This window comes from Acartia tonsa, chromosome 4, assembly GCF_053477335.1.
Source record: "Acartia tonsa isolate MP-2025a chromosome 4, ASM5347733v1, whole genome shotgun sequence".
Taxonomy (NCBI): domain Eukaryota; kingdom Metazoa; phylum Arthropoda; class Copepoda; order Calanoida; family Acartiidae; genus Acartia; species Acartia tonsa.
The window spans coordinates 46,714,860-46,735,094 of NC_137263.1; the positions used below are offsets into that span (position 1 = coordinate 46,714,860).

Sequence of the window (20,235 nt, forward strand, 5' to 3'; positions counted from 1 at the left end):
ACATTTAAAAAGAGAGAGAGAGAAGAGGGGGGGGGGGTGTACAATTTCTCTGTGTCAAAATTTATAATAAAAAGATTATTTTACACATGAAATTGTCTCCAATTTATTTAGATTTGTGTGAAAATGGTCAGGGCAGACTTTGCATGTGGCTAAGTGTCCAATATTAATGTGATTTAGCAAAATAATTTTTTTTATCATGATAACAAAACAAATATTAGAATAATCAAATAAATTCTCATATTCAAATTTTATGGCACCGACAGAAATATAATAAAATAAGCCACAAGCAAAAAAACCATAAAATAAACATTTTTTCTCACAAAAAAAGGGTTCCTACCACAATTAATCAATCTTTCTGAGTTGTCTTATCACTATAATTAAATTCATATCAGAATAAATAAGACAGCCAGACAAAAAATGCAATTATTATGATAACAAAAGAGACAAACATGATAAAAAGTTTGTAAAAAAAAACTGTATGTACATTGTACATAGAAAATGTACAGATTATTGAAATGGTTACTATATGTAGAGTAAGTGTAGGTTTATTCAGGAATGGAGAGGGCATTAGAAAATATAAATATTCCACAACCCTTTCTTCTCCCTAATATGCTTCTGATACATAAAGCAATATTTTGCAATTAAAATTAGGTCAAAATTAATTTTAATTCCAATGTTCTATCCCCGTATTCCTGAGGTTCAATAACCTTATCTTTAGTTTTCTATACTTGTACCTTAGTCGTGCTAATAGGGGGTTTAACTTGAAGTAAACCTGTTGGCCATTTATATTTTTATATATTCACCTAGCCATCTATTTTACTTCTTATTTTTAGTAGCGCAGTTATAATGTCAGGGATCTTAAAGGGATAAGACTATGGCCAATGAATGGCTGTAAACCTCCAATGATCATTACCCCTTCTGAAGATTAGAGGTTTAAAAATTTGAACACTAAACTTAATAAACCATCTATCAAAATTTAATAAAAGTCTCCAAAGTCAGAAAACAATATCCTAAAACATTGGGGACTAGTATAATAAACAGCCCAATGTCCACTCCCTCCCTGAGTTAATGTTCTTCTGTCTGTAATAAAATCATGCTACATATTAATCTGCTTCTTTGTAAGATAGGCATCTGAATTTTTTGTGTAGATTCATACATAGATTAATTATGCCTTAATATTCATAATTTATATATTATTGTTCCTATGTACTAAACTGCCCTTGTTGTAACATACATACAACCCATATTATATAACTGCACTGCATTTAAAAAAAAACTTTTGTTAAAGTTTATTTGAATTGCAAAATACAAAATTTAAATATACATTCAAAAGTATTTAAATTTCATAAGTAATGTTACATTACTTATACAATGAATGTCTTTTAAATCAGAGATTAAGGGATAAGAAAATGGATAATAAATCAATGTTTCTCAATATCTATGTCTAAGATTCGTCCTTTTTAGATGGTACCAGAGAGAGAGAGAGGACAATGGGCTGTTTATGGCACTAGTCTCCAAAGTTTTATAGTAACATTTTCTTATTCGTTGGCTTACCAACTTTGGGGACTTTAGTAAATTTTGACATCTACATCAGGTGTAAATTTGTGTATCATCATTGGGGATGTATGTACATCAATTTATCGGCCATTGTCTTATCCCTTTAGTTCCCTGAGATGGTACATAGTGGGGGAAGAACATGTTGCAGATAATCGTCATAATCCTCTCCCTGCCTCCCTGTGTCTGGATATTTAAATTTAAGGAGCTGGAAGGAAGGTTTGGAGGGACTGAGAGAAAGAATAAAATGTTATTTAAACCCATTAAAAGGGCTTGGTATGTCTTGGTATCTATTCATAATTCAAGTTAAATGTCATGTTTGCTTGCTAAAAAAAGATAAAATTCACCAATGAAACTTAATAATAGATAAGCAAATTACTTTAGACAGCAAATAAAACTCGTTTCCCTTTGAACCCATATGAAGATTCCAATGTCAAGAAAACTTTATAATAAAACTTTTACTCTCGCGGTATAACATTATTTTATAGTGAGTCTTTTTGCAAATTTGAAACCCTATGAAGGTTTCATAATATAGGAAAATTAAGCCACACATTTCATTGTGAGCTCGGTTTGTAAGAATTATTAATCCTGAATTCAATGGCGTGTAAATGTAAATGGGCCTTATAAATCCTCTTGTGAGGAGGAGAAAAGTTTCTGGAAAATCCATTTATTAGACAGTGGACCAACTACCCCCGGTTAAACTTTTGTGCTAACATTGCATAAATGAAAGTATATTATCGAAAAAATAAGGTTGGCAAATAGCTCAAATTTATGATCAAAGATTTGATTTAGCTGCTATTGAATGTTATATAATCGAAATAAACAATTGAATTTTGAATCCTTGCAGGCTTATTCAAAGAGCTCAGCAGGCTTAGAGCCTTCCTATCCTTCTATGAGCTGAACATTTTCAAAATAAGGTATGGGAAAAGGATAATATATGGCCCACTTGCGTAAAAAAATGAGTCTGCCAAATTTTGTACACATACGTATAGTTTAGAATTCATTCTAGACAGAGCCCCAGACAAAAACAATATTTGTCGTAAATTATGCATAAAAATAAAACTTTAAATCAACTCTAAATTGGACTATTTTTTTAGTGGCACAGCCACATTTATTAACAGACCGTATGAAAGTAAATAAAAGTTATGTAATATAAAATATAAATTTCTTGTTTATTTATTGAATTATAAAACTTGAAGGCATAAAATGGATAAATAGATTTGTAGTAATATATTAAAATATCATGATTAAGAACTAATTCTTAATTTGATCAAAATAAACTGTTTTTGGAAATTTATATTTAAATACTATCAGTAGATATCATTTGAAATATAATATTCAAATATCAAATTTTGATATCCTTATTATCAAGAAATTATAAATAAAACTGCTTGCCTAATTTTAAAGTACAATAAAACTTTTAAAAAAATAGTTAAATCAGAATATAATTCTTTATTTATGTAAATAAAGTTTTTAAACCCTCCAATAAACCAATTTTTAAAAATTTTGTAATTATATAAAAGAGAGAGAGATAAGATTTAAAGAAATGAGGGAGTTATAATGAGAGAGAGAAAGATAAGGCCTACAAGATGAAAAAAAGGGAGAGACAAAAAACAAGAGATTTAGACTGGAGCCAGTCGTTTTATGCATGCATTCTTTAAACACACACACACACACACAATAAACAAAAAAATCAGGTCTATGTATAGGCATAATAAAAGGTGCCTTTAAAACAATAAAAGTACAAACAAACAAATGTTTTTTCAAACATTTTTTTTTGCTTAACATATATATATATTTAATGCGCAATAAATATCAGTTTTACATATTAAATTGCTTAGAATATTTTTAATGATAAAATGCTAAAATATTGAGGAGACTATGAATGCAATATTTAACTAATATTTGCTTATTCTAAAGGGCAGACAGATTTTATTTACAGACACCTTTGACAGGCGGACTAACTTCAGCCTTTTTTTTTATTTTGTTGGCTAGACAGAGCATATAAAAGTTAAAGATAACGAGATTATAGACAGCCTTCCCCTCCCCCCCTGCTAATTTCATGCTCTATACCCCCCCCCCCCCCAATATATTGTGTCTCCGTCTGACTCCAGCTATTATGTTGAAATTGCAAACTTTAAATTCGGGCGTTTGCAAATGGCTCAACATTTTTTTTGCGTGACTTTAACCCGTTTTAAATCCACCTAAAAAAACTGTGTTTTTAAAGCAAAATGATAAATTTAAGTTATCTTTGCAAAAAAATTGCAGCTGTTATAATATTTGCAATATTTGAGATATTCGCCACAAAGCCAATTCTTACGTTTTTATTGATTTTTCTTCAGCAATAGGTTTTAAGTATTACTGGCTAGATTTCAATCTTATGCAATATATAAAAGTACAATTACACAGACTTTAAAAATTCTTATTACTTAACGTGTTGGTTTTGCAAAAAATGGAGTTGATTCAATTATGTATCTTTCTTAACTAGCAAATATTTAAAGTCAATTAATTGTTTTCTAGTTTCAAAGGTTTTTACTAGGTAATATCTAAGAATTAAAGGGATAATAAGACAATGGCCGATGATGTATATTTTCAATAATGATACACAAAATTACCCTTTCTGTATATTAAATTTAGTAGCTGAAACGTTTGAACACTCAACTTAAAGTTTACTAAAATCCCCAAAGTTGTTGAACCAACGAATAAGAAAACAATATAATAAAACTTTGGGGACAAGTGCAATAAACAGCCCATTGTCCTCTCTCTCTCTGCTAAATCCTAGATAAAAACAGCTCAACATTATTTCATTAGTTTCTAACATACCTAAAATAATAAATAATCATTAAATGCATGAATAAATTGCAATTAAAAACATTTTTAAAATTGGAACAAGTGTTTTTATTTAAAATAACATATCAACCTATTAACTATGTATAGTTATACACTTTCCCTTTTTAAGAATTACATCTGTTTAAAAAAAGATTTTATTCAAAAATTGCAAAAAAGTAACAATTACGTTTATTTTAAACATAAACTGCGCAAATTTATTTAATACAATTTTTTACTCCTATTATCCAAATTTTTAATACATAGGAATTGTGTTAATTTTATAATTTATTTTAACTATGCTTCTATGTAATTATACATTCTGTTGTTTTTTGTAAATAGTTTTAAAATAAAAGAACAATTAAAATTTAATCAAAAGTATTCTTCTTTATAAATATTGTAATATTTGTTATTAATTAAAATTAGTAAAATCATCCCATCTTTAAGACAATTTTTCAAATTTCTAAAGATGAAGGGTGTGTTCTTTAACCCTATGGGGTTCTTAAGGTCCCTACTCAACCTAACCTGACAATTATAATTTATGAAGGGAGCAATCCAGAGATCTAAAGGGATAAGACAATGCCGATATATTGATGTACATACCCAAAACTGATACACAAAATTACCCTTTTTGTAGATTAAAATCAGTGGTTGAAACGTTTGAACAATCAGCGTAATAAACCAACTTTAATGAAGTTCCCAAAGTTATTAAGCTAAAATACTGTTTTCTTTATTCTGCTGCTGAAGTGCAGCATATATGGTGGGGTAGGCTAGAATTGCCAGGCTTTACATCATCATATCACAATCCATACAATAACGCAATGTGTTGCTAAGCAGTTCTGCTGCTGCACCAGGGAGGAAGGGAACATTGGGCTGGGCATCACACTGGTCCCCAAAGTTTTATAATAATGTTTTCTTATTAGATGTCTTATATGCTTTGGGGACTTTCATTGAATTTCGATTGTGTGGTTTATTTAGTTGAGTGTCCAAACGTTTCAACCACTTATTGTAATCTACAGAAGGGGTAATTCTGTGTTTCATCATTGGAGATGTACAACAATTTATCGGCCACTGTCTTATCCCTTTAGATCCCTGGTTCTGCACAGCAAGGCTAGCAGTGCCACATATTATACATATGAACGATGTACTAGGACATACAGGGATGGCATAATGGAAGATAAATTAATTCTTCTCCAAACCTATTTATGAAATAATGCCTTGGGTAACTTTTGGTATTGTATACATACATGACTATGAGTTATAAATCAATCTCGTCCTATTTCCAATGTGTAAAATTATGTCTTTGATGGCCACGGGCTAACAATCCAAAACATATGCAAATTAACCATTCTATCCCCTTGCCCTTAAGTGTAAAATTATGCCTTTGGTATCAATATTTTAGGGAAAATTAGAATGTAGATAATATTTTGTATTTAACTATTCTCTTAGTCCCTGAAACATTTATTATATTTGCGTTTAATTAAATGATTGTGTAGATAGAAAAACGTGAATGTTTTTCCACTTACTGCTGCTGCTATGTCAGATAAGTGATACACAAATTCATGAAAAAAGATTAAAAACCATTAAAAAACAGTTTTTGTATGAAATAATTAGACCTCTAACCATATAGCAACATATAATTATTTAAACTTTTACAGTCATTTTGCTTGAAACAAAATGTACTAAAAATGGTAATTAAATTTCAAAAAAATTAAGTTTATTAATTTGCATAACTGCCTTAAATTGCCTTTTCACACACACACACACACATATACACACACGCACACATACACACACATGTAAAAAAACACATCCCATTAATTTTTTCATACAGACGGCCATAACTTTTTATGGCTAATAGACTGGTTTACCTCATATATGTATGTAGAAATGTTCAATTCAAAAGGTAATACAAAATGTAAAATGGGATTGGGGGAGGGGTAGTGAATTCACCCACCTACCCCCCCTTGTAATAAAAAATCCACAAAGACCGCATTATTGTCTATAATGTTTTTGTTTGTTTAAAGAACTGCATTTTGAAAGAATCAGTCCCCCCCCCCCCCTTCTCCAACAGTTTTATGTGGTTCCAGGACAAACGAAGGAGTGACAAACGTCGGAGACAATTGCAGGAGTGTCTAAAATATTCAATTACTAAGTATTTATATCAGGTTAGGTTAGGTTAAAATATGAATATACAAATAAGCTTTCCGTAGGGCTCTTAAAACCTATAAGATGGTTTAAAATTGGTTAGATGTCCACTCCAACGTTTGTCACTCCTGCGTTTGTCCTAGGACCTTTTATGTATGTATGATTAGGATAAAAAATTTAATTTTTAAAGCATAACCTTTTAGTCTGTAAGTAGTTATTACTGAATCATTATGCGTTTTTAAAGTGAAGTAGTTCTAAAGATAATTTTTATACATTTTAATAAACTTAGTTTATCTAATATAAAACCTTTTTTGTTTGTTGCAAAATTCATTCTAATTTTAAGAAAGTTTAATTAAACATATTCATTAAAGATAATTAAAACTGTGATTACAAAATTTTATAAAATTAAAATGTCCTCCCACGTTTTGAAATCTGAATTTTTAGGATAAATATCTATTTTCAAATTCTAATGAATCATGTCGAAGGCTACGCCATGGGCGTGCAGGAGGTTTTGTTGGGGTGTGCTGAATCTAACTTATCTTAACCTAGCATAGGGAATCATCATAGAACCTCCTCCCCTCCCCCCAAACAATAAAGATTTAAGAAGGGGGGTGTTATTAGTACTTCTTACACCATTGAAAGGATAATGCCAAATCAGGGATCTAAAGGGATAAGACGAATGCCGATAAATTAATGTACATCCCCAATGATGATAAAAACAATGTAGATTACAAGATTACAATTAGTGGCTAAAACGTTTGAACTCTCAACTAAATGAACCAACCAATCAAAATTCAACAAAAGTCCCAAAGGTGTTAAGCCAACAAAGAAAACATTATTTAAGAATTAAATTTGGGGACTAGTGTAATAAACAGCCCAATGTCCCCTCCCTCCCTGATAATGCCAAAAAGAGATATGAAGCAAGCTGTCAAGATTAAAAACAACAAAAATAGTTGATGAGCAAAACTTTGCTATTTTTTCATATCAAAATTCTTGTTAAAACAAACTTATTGCATTATTTTTGACTTTGATAAAGAAATGAAAAAACTGTAACAATTCATTAGAATAGCCTAGTATATAAATGTTTATTTGCCAAATAAGATCTCAAAAACCAATAAGTACTATATTTATAGCAAAGCTTTGTTTTGGTCCAAAACCACTCACATAAGAGAAATAGACAAAGACAACCATATAACTTTGAATTTCAAGTTTCATGATTAAATTTCATAATGCTGAATTTTTTTTTAAATCTTCAAAAGTTATGACGTATTCATTTTTCTTAAGAAGTAATCTGTATATTTTTAGCCATTTTAGATATATTCATTAATACATGTTAATTGCATTTTTTTCTATTTTTTTTGCCAAATTCTAATTTAAGTTTCTTTTTTATCCTATTTAACTCACATCAGGGACAATGGTTAATGTATCGCAAGAAAAACATGTTTGGTAAACAGCGGATCTTAACATAGATTGAAAAGAAAATATTTTACGTGTCCCTAGAGGCATCTACCCGCTAGTGAATTATACAATAAGATTTTGTGTCAATATTTGAACAATTATTAGTCTGTCTCTAGATGCCTTATCATTAATCCGTGATTCGTACAAGTGAAAGAAAAAGTAGTATTAAAAGCTAAATGTACTTTAGAATAAAATGAAACAAAAACTGCAAGTCCCCTTACCCTTTCAATCATTCCCCCTTTTTAAAAAATAAATTAAAATCACTTTTGCAACAAAGAACCACAAAATATGAGTAATGGAATTTTAACAAGTGTTTGGACCTTTAAATTTAGGCAGTATCCTTAAAATTGCCAGAGACCTTACGTATCCCACCACCCCCTTTAATATCTATGTTAGCTTTTCAAAATAAACATATTTTTAAAGCTTATATTAGGTTAGGTTATGTAAGGATTAAGTGATCCTAGATAGGCTAGATCTCCCCACAGGGGCTACCAACTTTTATATAAAAATAGTTGAGAGGGGGATTGTTGTCGATTGTGACCGGGTTTAAGGGATTCTACCTAAATTTATATATTGTATCAAAAGTATGATGAACACGTTTGCAGACACGTTGCAAAATTGCATATATTGCATTAGAAATATTGATAATCATATCATATTGAAAATTTAATCCATACATATATCCTATTATATAAAGTAGTATGGTTTTTTGTCTAAAGCTTAAGATCTCAATAACTACAGAACCGATTGGGTTCTCTATTTTAGGTAAGCTTCATATAGGGCAGTGTTGGTTTTAGGCTGTTTAATTTTCAGATTTAAGCCTTAGGATGATTTTAAGCTATATTTTTAGCCCCTCAGAGTCCCTAGATGCTAGGGGCGTAGCCGCTAGTTTTTCATAAATGACAATAAAGCAAATAAGTAGCAAAGCAAAAACAATTTAACATTTTTTTACAGATGAGAAACATTAAAGTGTTATACAAAAGACAAGATTTTAATTTTGAGCCTTGGGATGGTTTAACCATTTTTATTCCAACTTAACTCCCAAAAAAATAGGTAGAACCTAGATTCTAGGGGTGCAACCACTAGTAAAAAAAAGATTGTTATAAATCATTACACAGAATTGTAATAAAGTTTTAAGATGTACAGGAAAATACAATGTGCTTTTAATTGTCTGCAAGATAATTGTAAATGTCTATAAAGACTTAAAACACACACACACCCATACCCACACACACACATATACACACACATACACACACACTCACACACACACATATATATATATATATATATATATACATCTATATTGTAAAATGTCTGCGAAACTTAAAATCTAATAAAAACTCGGATTTATAAAATGTGTAATACCTATGTCTATTCGGTTTGTACAGATTCTAATATTAGAAAGAAGTCATTGAAAATGGTTCCTTCTGCTGCTATGTCAGAAGAATTTGCTCAATAAAAAGGTTCTTAGACAAAGTTCTTGCAATCAAAGTGTTGGTTGTCTGTTTAATGGATGATCAAATAATCCAAATCTTGGATTTATAGTCAGTTGAATATTTTTTTCATTATCATCTTATTTTCAAAAAAATATTAAAAAACATATATTTAGAAAGATATAAAATTCCCTAAAAAGCTCTGATAAATTCCTATTCTATAAAACTATTGTGTTAAAACTAAATAGAATTAACCTCCAAAAAAACAACCCACTTCATAAAGAAATGCATTTTTTATCAATAGAATTTTAAATAAAAGATATTTTTTCAAAATCTTTAATATTCTTTTATGTAGGTAAAACATTTTAAATTCTATTTTAAAAGAGAAATTATGAATGTGTATTTTTCCTTCTTTTGCAAAGGAATTTTTACACCGGAAAGTCTTTTTTTAGTGAAATGTAGAAGCAGGTTTTAAGCTATTTTTTAAGGAAGTTGATCAACTGGGATACTGTAATCCCCCCCCCCCCTATCTGATCTTAATTCTAATCCAGTTATCCAGAAAAAGAAAAGTGAGTAACACCCAACTCCCCTAAGAAAAAGCTTTTTTAAGCTATGGGCTAAGTCACTATTATTCTTAAAAACTAAATGTTAAAATTTTCACAAATAATAATTATGTAAAAATCTGCAAAAAATTCTTTAGTTTTTGCCTCAGCTTTTTGTAATTTATTAGTTAGGCTTCCAGCCTTATACCCCATTAAAGCCAAACAAAGAAAAAATAAAAATAGGAACGAATTTATACAAAACACGTAGGTCAACAATAATTTGGTAGCTTTATAAACATTTTTGATTATGCAAACCCTAAAAATTTTAGTGATAAATTTGTTAAAAAAATGAATCACTGGAAAGTGTCATGTGTGACGTCATAAAAATACGTTTAAAAAGGCGGGATGAGAGGGGAAGTGGAAAAGGAAACCCCTAAAACAGAGATGGAATTAGACGTATTTTATGACGTCACACATGACACTTTCCAGGTCTTCAAAAAATACAGTTGACTAATTTTTAGACATACTTATTACAAATAGAACTGAGTCAAAGAGTAGCTTTCAGCTAAAAAACACATAAAAAATATGGGGAACCCAAAACATTAAGAAGGGGCCGTTTCAAACTATCCATTTCAAATTTAACATTACGCTAAACTAGTTTTTTAATGGGGTTACTTTTTTTTATATGGAGAAATTCTTTATATTAATTTTAAATAATTATTTTTTCGGCTAATAGTAAATATTTTTTTCTTTGAGTGGTACATTAATCCCATTGAACAGCTTTAATGCTGCCGGGACCATTCAAAGCTCTTCTACTTGTTACACATAGCATAATTGGTAGTCGTTTTAGAGATCACAATAGACACACACTTATGCATTTAACTACTTTAGTATTAAAGAAGAAAAAGTAGCTTGTCTGTTTTGTAAGATCTCTTGAATTAATATTTTTTTCTGGCCGCAAGGCAAATATGGAAAAAAAACATCTCAGTTTCATATTACTTCCAAGCAGTGGCGTGCACTGCGATTCACCAAAGGGGGCGGTAAAAAGAAGGGATGCATAGTCATACGTCCACTGATGTAACTTATATAATCAAGAGCCAATAGATATTAAAAACATTTTTGCGACATTCAATAAAAATTATTTTAAAAAATTTGGGTTCTGAATAAAACTTTAGTTATTTTTACCAGGGCATTCTATTCATAAAGAGGTAAAGCTCATAAATAAAGAAAATACATTCAATTCTCGAAGGGTATTATAATACATTTTAGATAACATATACTGATAAGAATCAAATTAAGCTTTACCACCAACCCAGGAAAGAAAGGCACATTGGGCTGTTTATTACAATAGTCCCAAAAATTTTAATCTTTTTCGATGGCTTAACAGTTTTTGGGACTTTCTTTGAATTAGATTGTTTTGTTTATTTAGTTGAGTGTCCAAACGTTTCAACCACTAATTGTAATCTAGAGAAGGGGTAATTATGTGTACCATCATTGGGTATGTACATCAAATAATTGGCCATTATCTTATCCCTTTAGATCCCTGCCACCAACCCCTTTTCTTGGCTGTTAATACTTTCGTTTCGTCTACAAAGGATTTCTAGAGTCCTAAAATATCTTGGAAATCACTCCACAAAAGCAGAATGGCTTACAGACAAAAGAAATGTTTTTTTTACTTTATAAAAAAGCTAGAACTTTAGGATAGTGGCAAAATCAGGGATCTTAAGGGATAAGACATTGGACGATAAATTGCAATACATCCCTAAGAATGAAAAACAAAATTACCCTATCTGTAGATGAATATTATTGGATGAAAAGTTTTGACTCTTCTAGTTTGAACCAACCAATCAAGCCAGCGTGTCCAATAATCACCCACCAAAATCCACTGAACCCGACCCTAACCCCTTCTCAAAGCAAAATTATGAGGATATGATTTGTTAAAAACCACTTTACTTATCCTTACAAAGATACTTTTTAAAAGCGAAGCTTTTCTATAATTAGGATCGGTCCGTCCGTCCGTACGTCCATTTTAATCATGTAGATTTTTAAGTTTTTTAACGCCAAATTTTAATGTGTATGTTTTCCGATTGATCTGATTTTTGGAATACTGATTCCTAGGACAATAAAGTACAATGTCATAAGCGAAGCATCTCTAACATTGATTCCTAAAAATGTAAGTATGTACTTAAACATTATCCTGTATTTCAACAAATTTACTTACTATTTTGTTTCGACTTTTATACATTTAAATTTTGATTATTCAGTTCTGACACTCTACAAGTGTTAATGTTCGTTTATCCTACCGTCCCAGAGCTTCGAGTTTATGGATAATGTCATCCTTGTTTTATAGTTTATACGGTAGTATCAAACAGCGTTAATTACAGCTATACATTTTATCAAACAAATTTAGCTGCTTGTCAAAATATAACTATTCTTGTTATATTAACAAGAACGATGATGTCAAATACTAACGAAGCTTTGTTGCTAAACCAAAATTAGAGTATTTTTATTTTAAACCATAAGAGCCATTGGATTTTAAAATGATCCATATTTTTTACAAGACTAATTTTCATGGACATATAAATAACAGACCACTGAATAAAGCTTGAATAAACAGAATATTTGCTGCGAAAAATATTATTGCACAGCACACGATAGGATATTATAAGATACCCTTTTGACCTAAACCCAGTGATCTAAAGGGATAAGTTAATGGCAGATAAATTGATTCACATCCCTAATGATCAAATACAACCCCTTCTGTAAATTACAATTAGTGCTTAAAACTTTTGGACACCAAACTTAATGAACCAACCAATCAAAATTCAATTAAAGTCCCCAAAGTTGTTAAGCCAATGAAAAAGAAAACGTTATCATACATTTTTGGGGACTACTTTAATTCTTTTAGAATCTTATTAAAGATTTTTTAAAGTTTTATAATTATAAGTGTAACACATATTACGTCTTAAGACAAAGATAATAAAACGAATTCATGATAAGTTTTCTTTATCTTTACATTTGTCTGAAATTCATTTAACAAAACAAACATTGATTATGCAAAAAATTTACTTAAATAAAATATGAAGAAGTAATGTATTTAATCTGACGGTTAAGATCTCGTAAAAGGATGGTCCAAATTGGATGTAATTTTCGGAGATGCTTTATAAAAGGCAATTTTCCTAACCTCCCCTGCAATAACCTAGGGGCTAGAGGCGAATCAACTAGTATTTAAATGATAGGATCATATAAAAGCAGTTTTATCAATGTAATAAAAAACGAAGTTTAACTACAAATATGTGTCAAATAAAAAGCTTTATAAAAAGAATCATCATGTAAAAAGCTGACCTCAAAAATAGGAGGACTAGACTGACTAATTAATTTTTATCGTCCTGGGTTAAAAAATAAAAAACGCATTGGACTTTGGTAAGAAGCTCTTTATAGTGCCTATAAAAATGACTTCACACAATGCAAATGATCAATAATAGGCCAATACACGGACTAAATAACCAACGACAGGTTAGTCTACATTTAAATTGACCAATGGTAGGCAAGTATGAAGTCATTTCTATAGGCACAAAAAGCATTCTTAGGTTATTATCATTTGTTTCTCATTTTTCAAACCCTATCTAAATAATTTAAGAACATATAAGGTTTTAAAGTGGTTTTAAAAAGGGTTTTAAAGGGATAAGACAATGGCCGATAATTAATGTACTTCCCCAATGATAAAACACATAATTTCCCCTTCTGTAGATTACATTTATAGTTAAAACGTATGGACACTCTATTAATAAACCAACCAATCAAAATTCTTTAAAAGTACCCAAAGTTGTTAAGCCAAAGAATAAGAAAACATTATTATAAAACTCTGGGGACTAGAGTAATAAACAGTTCAATGCCCCCTCCCTCCCAGGGTTTTATATATAATAACAATTGTTATTCTTTACTATTAAGAGTTATTACAAATCTTAAAATCTATTTATAACCAAAAAAAAGGTTAATGACACTCATTAAATCGATAACGTTTTTTTTATTTACGTCGTTATTTGACCCGAAAAGCTTAATATTGATATATAGGGGAGAGAAATGTAGTAATATTATGATTTCGAGGATTTTTACTATAAACCCTTCACACACAAACACACACACACACACCCCTCTAGTTCTCCCTAAAACCTCCTCTCTCTCTCTCTCTCTCTTTGGCTTTCTGACTACTGGAAAACTACCAACTTGCATTCTGTAAATAGGACCAGAAATTGTACAGGGTGTAACAACATAATAATCAGGGATCTAACGGGATAAGACAATGGCCGATAAATTGATGTACATCCCAATGATGATACACAAAACTACCCCTTCTGTAGCGTAAAATTAGTGGTTGAAACTTTTGAACTTTCAACTTAATAAACCAACCAAACAAAATTCACTAAAGTCCCCAAAGTTGATGAGCAAACGAATAAGAAAACATTATTACAAAACTTTGGGGACTGGTGTAATAAACAGCCCATTGACCCCTCTTTCTGCATAATAATACTTGTGGCCATTTTGAAAAATTAAACCCTAGTAAAAATGTTTTTTCTTAAAACCAAACTTCGGTAGTTTACCTCATATTGCATATGAACCACAAATCCGTTTTTTACAAACAAGGATGACAACGTCCATAAAAGAGAAGCTCTGAAACGGTAGGACAAACGAACATTAACATTTGTAGAGTGTCAGAACTAAATAAGCAAGTATAAATGAATGAGTCAACAAAAATTTATCTGTAAATTTGTTTAAATACAGAATACTAATTAAGGACATATTTGCATTTTAAGGACTTGATCAGAGGTGCTTTCCTTAAAATTTTTGTTGTTGTCCTAGGAATCAGTATTCCAAAAATCAGATTAATATTTAGGATAATTAGATATATCATTGGCTTTGTTGACTGGGGTGTTTTACTAATTGTTAGATGTTTAAAAGTTACTTTACATTTGATATTGTTTCTTTTTATTTAAAAATTAATGACAATTCGGTTGTTGTATAAAATATAATGAATATAGAATGTAAAAACTTATGACATCAAAAAAAATCTACGCATATAATTATGTTCTAGATTATAAAAATAAGAAACCATAAATAGAATGGAAAATCTTTAACTACGTAAACTATATCATTCCCCATATGATTAAAATCACTTCTAAGCAATACTGAAAAATCATGTATCGTATCGCATTGTAGAGTGTTTTTTTATGTAGTATAAGTTTTGTTGGCCTCCAGGCCTTCTAATAAGTTTTTTTTTCATATTCATGTTTGTAAGTCACAAAAACAGTAAAAGTATATATAGAATAAAAATAAAACTATAAGGTGATTTCACTTAAACCTATTTATTGGCCACCGAATCCCCCCTCCACTCTCTTATTTTTAATTTATGTAAAAAAAACTTATTTCTAGCTCCTTCGGGATGCTCCAACCCTGTGTGACCCTATCCCTATGAAGTAATCTTAACCTAACCTAACCTAAAAAATAGGTTTATGTTCCAGATGCAATATAAGTGAAACCCCTAAATAAAACTAACCCAATCATTTATAAAAATCATAACTTCTGCAAAATCACAACTGAACTAAGAATTAAAGAATGGAAAAGGGGCGGCTACCATTTGGCACGCACATTTTTTATCCACTAGGTATATATAAATCATTTTTATTACCATATAACTTTTTTATATATTCATCTTTGTGGTTTTTAATATTCTTCAAAATAATTTGTAAGTCAAAAGGAACAAATGGAGACAGAATCAATGAAAATACCTCGTAATCTAAGTATTTATTTCTTTAAGAAACATTCAAGAAAGATAAATATTCATATATATAGCTTCATATAAACATGTACTAAGAAGCTCTTTCGAAATCTATATAAAAAACACAAAAATCAAAACAAAAAAGGTATTTTTTGTTATTTTTATATTATTTTTTAGTACCTTAGGCTATGAAATTAAGCTAATTCTGTTATTAAAAAAGGGGGGTTATTGATAAAATACTGTAGGTTTTTGTATACTTAAATTGTGACTGCGGCTATTAATTACTAGTAGATATATTTAAAATATTTCTAAAAATTTCAACTAGTGTTTATAAAACTTCTAATTATTAAAATTTAAATGAATAAAAGAGACACATAATAAAAAGATGTAAACATCCATCCCCTAGTCGTTTTTAGCTTAACTAGGACAGTTTTTTTTCATTGTAAACATATATACATACACATATACATCACATATGTATGCTATATCAGGGAGGGATGGAACAATGGAATGTAAATTATAATAGTCCCCAGACTTGAACACAGTAAAAGTGTCGGACTGATTATGACGTAACAAAAAAAATTAGCCAATGAGAGGCCATTATTGACCAATTGTAAAATTTATTGTGGCCTCTCATTGGCTAATTTTTTTTTTACGTCATAATCAGTCCGACACTTTTACTGTGTTCCCCAGACTTTTGTAAACACGATCTGTCATGCGTTAACTTATAAACTTTTATTGGATGTTAATTGTGTTGTCCAAACTTTTCACTAAAAATTGGGGGCAATTTTGTTTATTTTGATGTGTGTTGTACATCTTTATCATTTAGTTCATTGTCTTATCCCCTAAGATCCCTGATGCTAAATACATGTAACTAAGAAGCACTCATATGGCTGAAACTAGGTGTATAGGGGTGTAGGGTAGGGGGAGGGAGGGGATAGAATGTACACAAAAAGTTGCCTGAAAATATGTGCTCTAATTCTTTTTCCTCTTCCCCCATATATATATAATTTGCACAAATCTTTTATTCTGATCACTTTGACCAGAAACATTTTTCCAGTATGGCTTCGAAACCGATTAATATCCGGTGGTTTAGAACCGATTCTCAGTCATACGGAAAATCATATCTAGCATCGTATTATATCCAGTTTTCTACGAATATTAAAAGGTACAATCATAATATTATATAACCAGTTTTGTTAGCCCGTGCCTTGTAAAATTTAAAATTGTACATTTCATATCCGCGGAAAGTTGTTTATAATACGATGCGAAAAATAACTACCTATTTTCGGTTTTAAATTTTAAAAAATAATATTTTTATTTGTAATTTTTTGACATAAGAATGACTGCTATTTCCAGAATGGTAGGTGTTGCGCAATAAGTAAGTAAAACCTAATCCAGAAAATTCTCACTCTTAGAGATAATGTAAAAAAATATATTTTAAATACCTGTGGTCGTTTGGAGCCAGTTGTCTGCCAGAAACGAAGTTTAAAGTCGTCAAGGACTTTCAGGTGTCGCTCTCGTTCTACCTCCGAGTATGCCTCTGAGAGGCGAAGGTAAATGCGCCAGTTGTCGGAGCTGAAGCCCCAGTGGCACGTTTTATTTTCCGCGCCGTCGTGCGCGTGTGTCACAAATTTTCGCGGCGAAAAAAGTCCACCGCACTGTATGCACTCGATGCAGCGGGCGTCAGGTGAGGTGTAGGCCTCTGGCAGCACCAAGCCCTCGCACCGCCCGAAGCAGTCGTGTTCCACCCGGAAGGAAAACGGCGACGCCTTGGGGTCGCCCATCCGGATGGAGGCTCGCGGCGGATGGCGCTCCAGCAAAAAGCTGCACAACCGCTCAGCATCGGACTTGGTGATGAGGCCGCACTGGCATGCGGTGTTAGGCAAGATCTTGGCCTCCTTAAGGATTTGTAACTGCTGGGTGGAGCAGGTGGCACAGTAGATTTGTAGCTTATCACAGGCCTGCTTGATGTCTGTCAACTCGACGCGGGCGAGAACAAAATTAAGAAACTGCGGCAAACACAGCCGCGGCTCCCCACCAACTACAAAGCATGAGATGCGCTCTCCATCAATGATGGTCTCCTCCAACTCGGCCCAGTTATTGTCATTGGAAGACATGATCGGTACCGCCGAGACGTTGGGCGTGTGACCACCAGCGCCTGGCTTGTACGCCACCTCCAGCTCTTTGCTGCCTCGGTGCTTTGCTGACAAATTATTCGGCGACGGGACTGGCATGCGCAACTTTTCTGAAGCACGTTGGCTAAGCTGGCGAATTTTCTCGCCTGTCAGATGACTGGCCCGTTCTGCCTGCGCGGCCTGCTGTTGCTGGCGCAGCATTTCCTGTCCAACCTTGTGCTGCTGATGCATCTGGAGAAATCGTTCCCGCAGCCACAGCGGATGTTTGCTGAGATCTAAACCAGCCTCCTGGCCGCCACCGCCGCCAGGATCTAGTCGGCGGTAGGACAAATTTCCACCGCCCAGCGGTCGTATGGGCCCAGTAACACGAAATATATCAACGTCTGTGCTGGATATCTTAGACTTGGCTCGGCCGATGTGTTCTTCCAGGCGCGAGGGTCCATGCAGCGAGTTGGACGCGTTTCTGTTGAATGCGTCGATAACTTGACGAATTTGTGACGGGGTGGAGGCGAGGCCCCCTCCTCCCCCAGACTCAGACATCATTGCCTCACCTTTCAAACTTTATATTTGAGATAAGAAAAATTTATTCTTGTATTATACATTAATATTCGTCACTTTGTTTGCACAATTACACACAAACAGACACACACACACACACAAATATTGGGTATATGCATGTAGTTTTATTAATTTTCAAAGAGATAAGAATTTCACTACGAATATAACTTTTATCTGTGTTAGTTTTAAAGTTAGTATCTTGTAAACACAATGACTATAAACACATTTCTATAGCTACATTATTTCACCATTTCTTAAAAGTTTTAGCTACATTTGTATTTCACTATAGTTAGCATTTTGGGTTTTTTTATCAAAAAATATATCTCTTGCATAGAATATCTTTTTTTCTGTTATAACATTGAAAATATAGTTTATTATGTTGTGGGACACCTGCCCTCTGTCAGGAGTATTACACTCCTCTCTGTCCTATTCTGTCTGCTATACTGTGTGACTGAGTGAGTGTGAGTGTCTCTCCCAACTGTATTGTACACGGATGTCAAGCAATACAAAATGGCCGACACTAGTTTGGACTGAATTTGCATATTTTATTTGCTGTCTCAACTATTCTCTCTGGAGAAAGAGAGGACAGGAAAACTTTGTTTTTGTATGATTCTTTTGAAGCCAAAACAATACACATATAGTAGATTTAGAAAGGTTTTAGCTTACATTTTTAGCACTACAACTAGTAAAAATAGTGGTGTTTAAAAACTGATTTGGCATCAGTTTATTTTAGTTTAGTTAGTATCCCACTGTCTGAGTGCAATATACAGAAAGAGAGAGAGAGAGGGGTGTAGGGGAAAGAGAGGTGGGGAGTGGGAGTGTGAGAGACTTGTCTGTGTTGGCGGCGTGCCGGGTTTATGAGACGGGTGTGGGGTGCTGGTGGCTGCATTGAAGTCTGGAGCCAGGCTGGACGAGACGAGACTCAACCCCTTTCCCTTGCAGTATTTTCATCCCACCAGCCCCTGATATACCTTCCCCGAATCAGCTGCATGTCCCTCCGTGAAGATAGTAGTGCTCCTCACAAATTCACCCTCCGCCCCCACTTCTCTAGTACATTTTAATTCTACCTCCCTCTTGTATTTTCTACCCTTACTATCACACACACACACACACACAAGTAGTCGAACGAACAAAGATCCACACGTTTTCACACACACACATTGCTTGAGAATACAGACGGACAAAACTGGGAAGACCCTCTTCCTCTTTCTTCCCGTCTCTCTAAGCTATCTTTGTTTATAGACCCTCTCTTATACTTATACAATTTTTGCAGTAATGGGGAAGGGGTAAACACGATTTATTGGACAGAGTGTGAAAGAGAAGGGCGAGTGGCTATGGTGTGTGTGTGTGTGTGTGTTCAGTGTTGCAAGGAAAACGTCCGTATCCAATTTCGCAATTTTGTGTATTTCTCACAAAAATTTAATGTCGCGAAGAATTTATAATAAATGCCATCATTATCTTATCTTTTATATATTTACACATTTTGTAAAACTTTTAAAATGACTCAAAAAGATGTTTTTTTTGAGTGTTGCAACAGTACAAAACAAGTTTTATGACAACATTTTACTACTCAAATATCCAAATTTTTAGCAAGTTCAAATGAAATTAATTTACTGAATCATGAGCTCTGACTTCAACTACTTTTTGTTGTATTTTTAATTCCCAAGTCTCACAACATATAAACATTTTATAAAAGGATTGAGACACAATTATGAGTATGACACAACAAGAAGAAGCTAGTAAAAGTGGCTGACTTTTCAGCCACTTTTACAACATAACCTGTCCTAAAGTAATAAACA

At 32.2% G+C, this 20,235-nt stretch overlaps 1 protein-coding gene across 1 annotated transcript in view; it reads right to left on the minus strand.

Annotated features, from left to right (window-relative positions):
- LOC145317424 (uncharacterized) overlaps window positions 1-18,888 on the minus strand; it is a 44,692-nt gene extending 25,804 nt beyond the window's left edge. Inside the window, exon 1 of the mRNA XM_080158499.1 lies at window positions 17,189-18,888. Within this exon, the coding sequence (XP_080014625.1) occupies window positions 17,189-18,421 (1,233 nt within the window). The 5' untranslated portion in view covers window positions 18,422-18,888. The remainder of the gene's footprint in view (window positions 1-17,188) is intronic.
- Window positions 18,889-20,235: the final 1,347 nt, after the last annotated feature.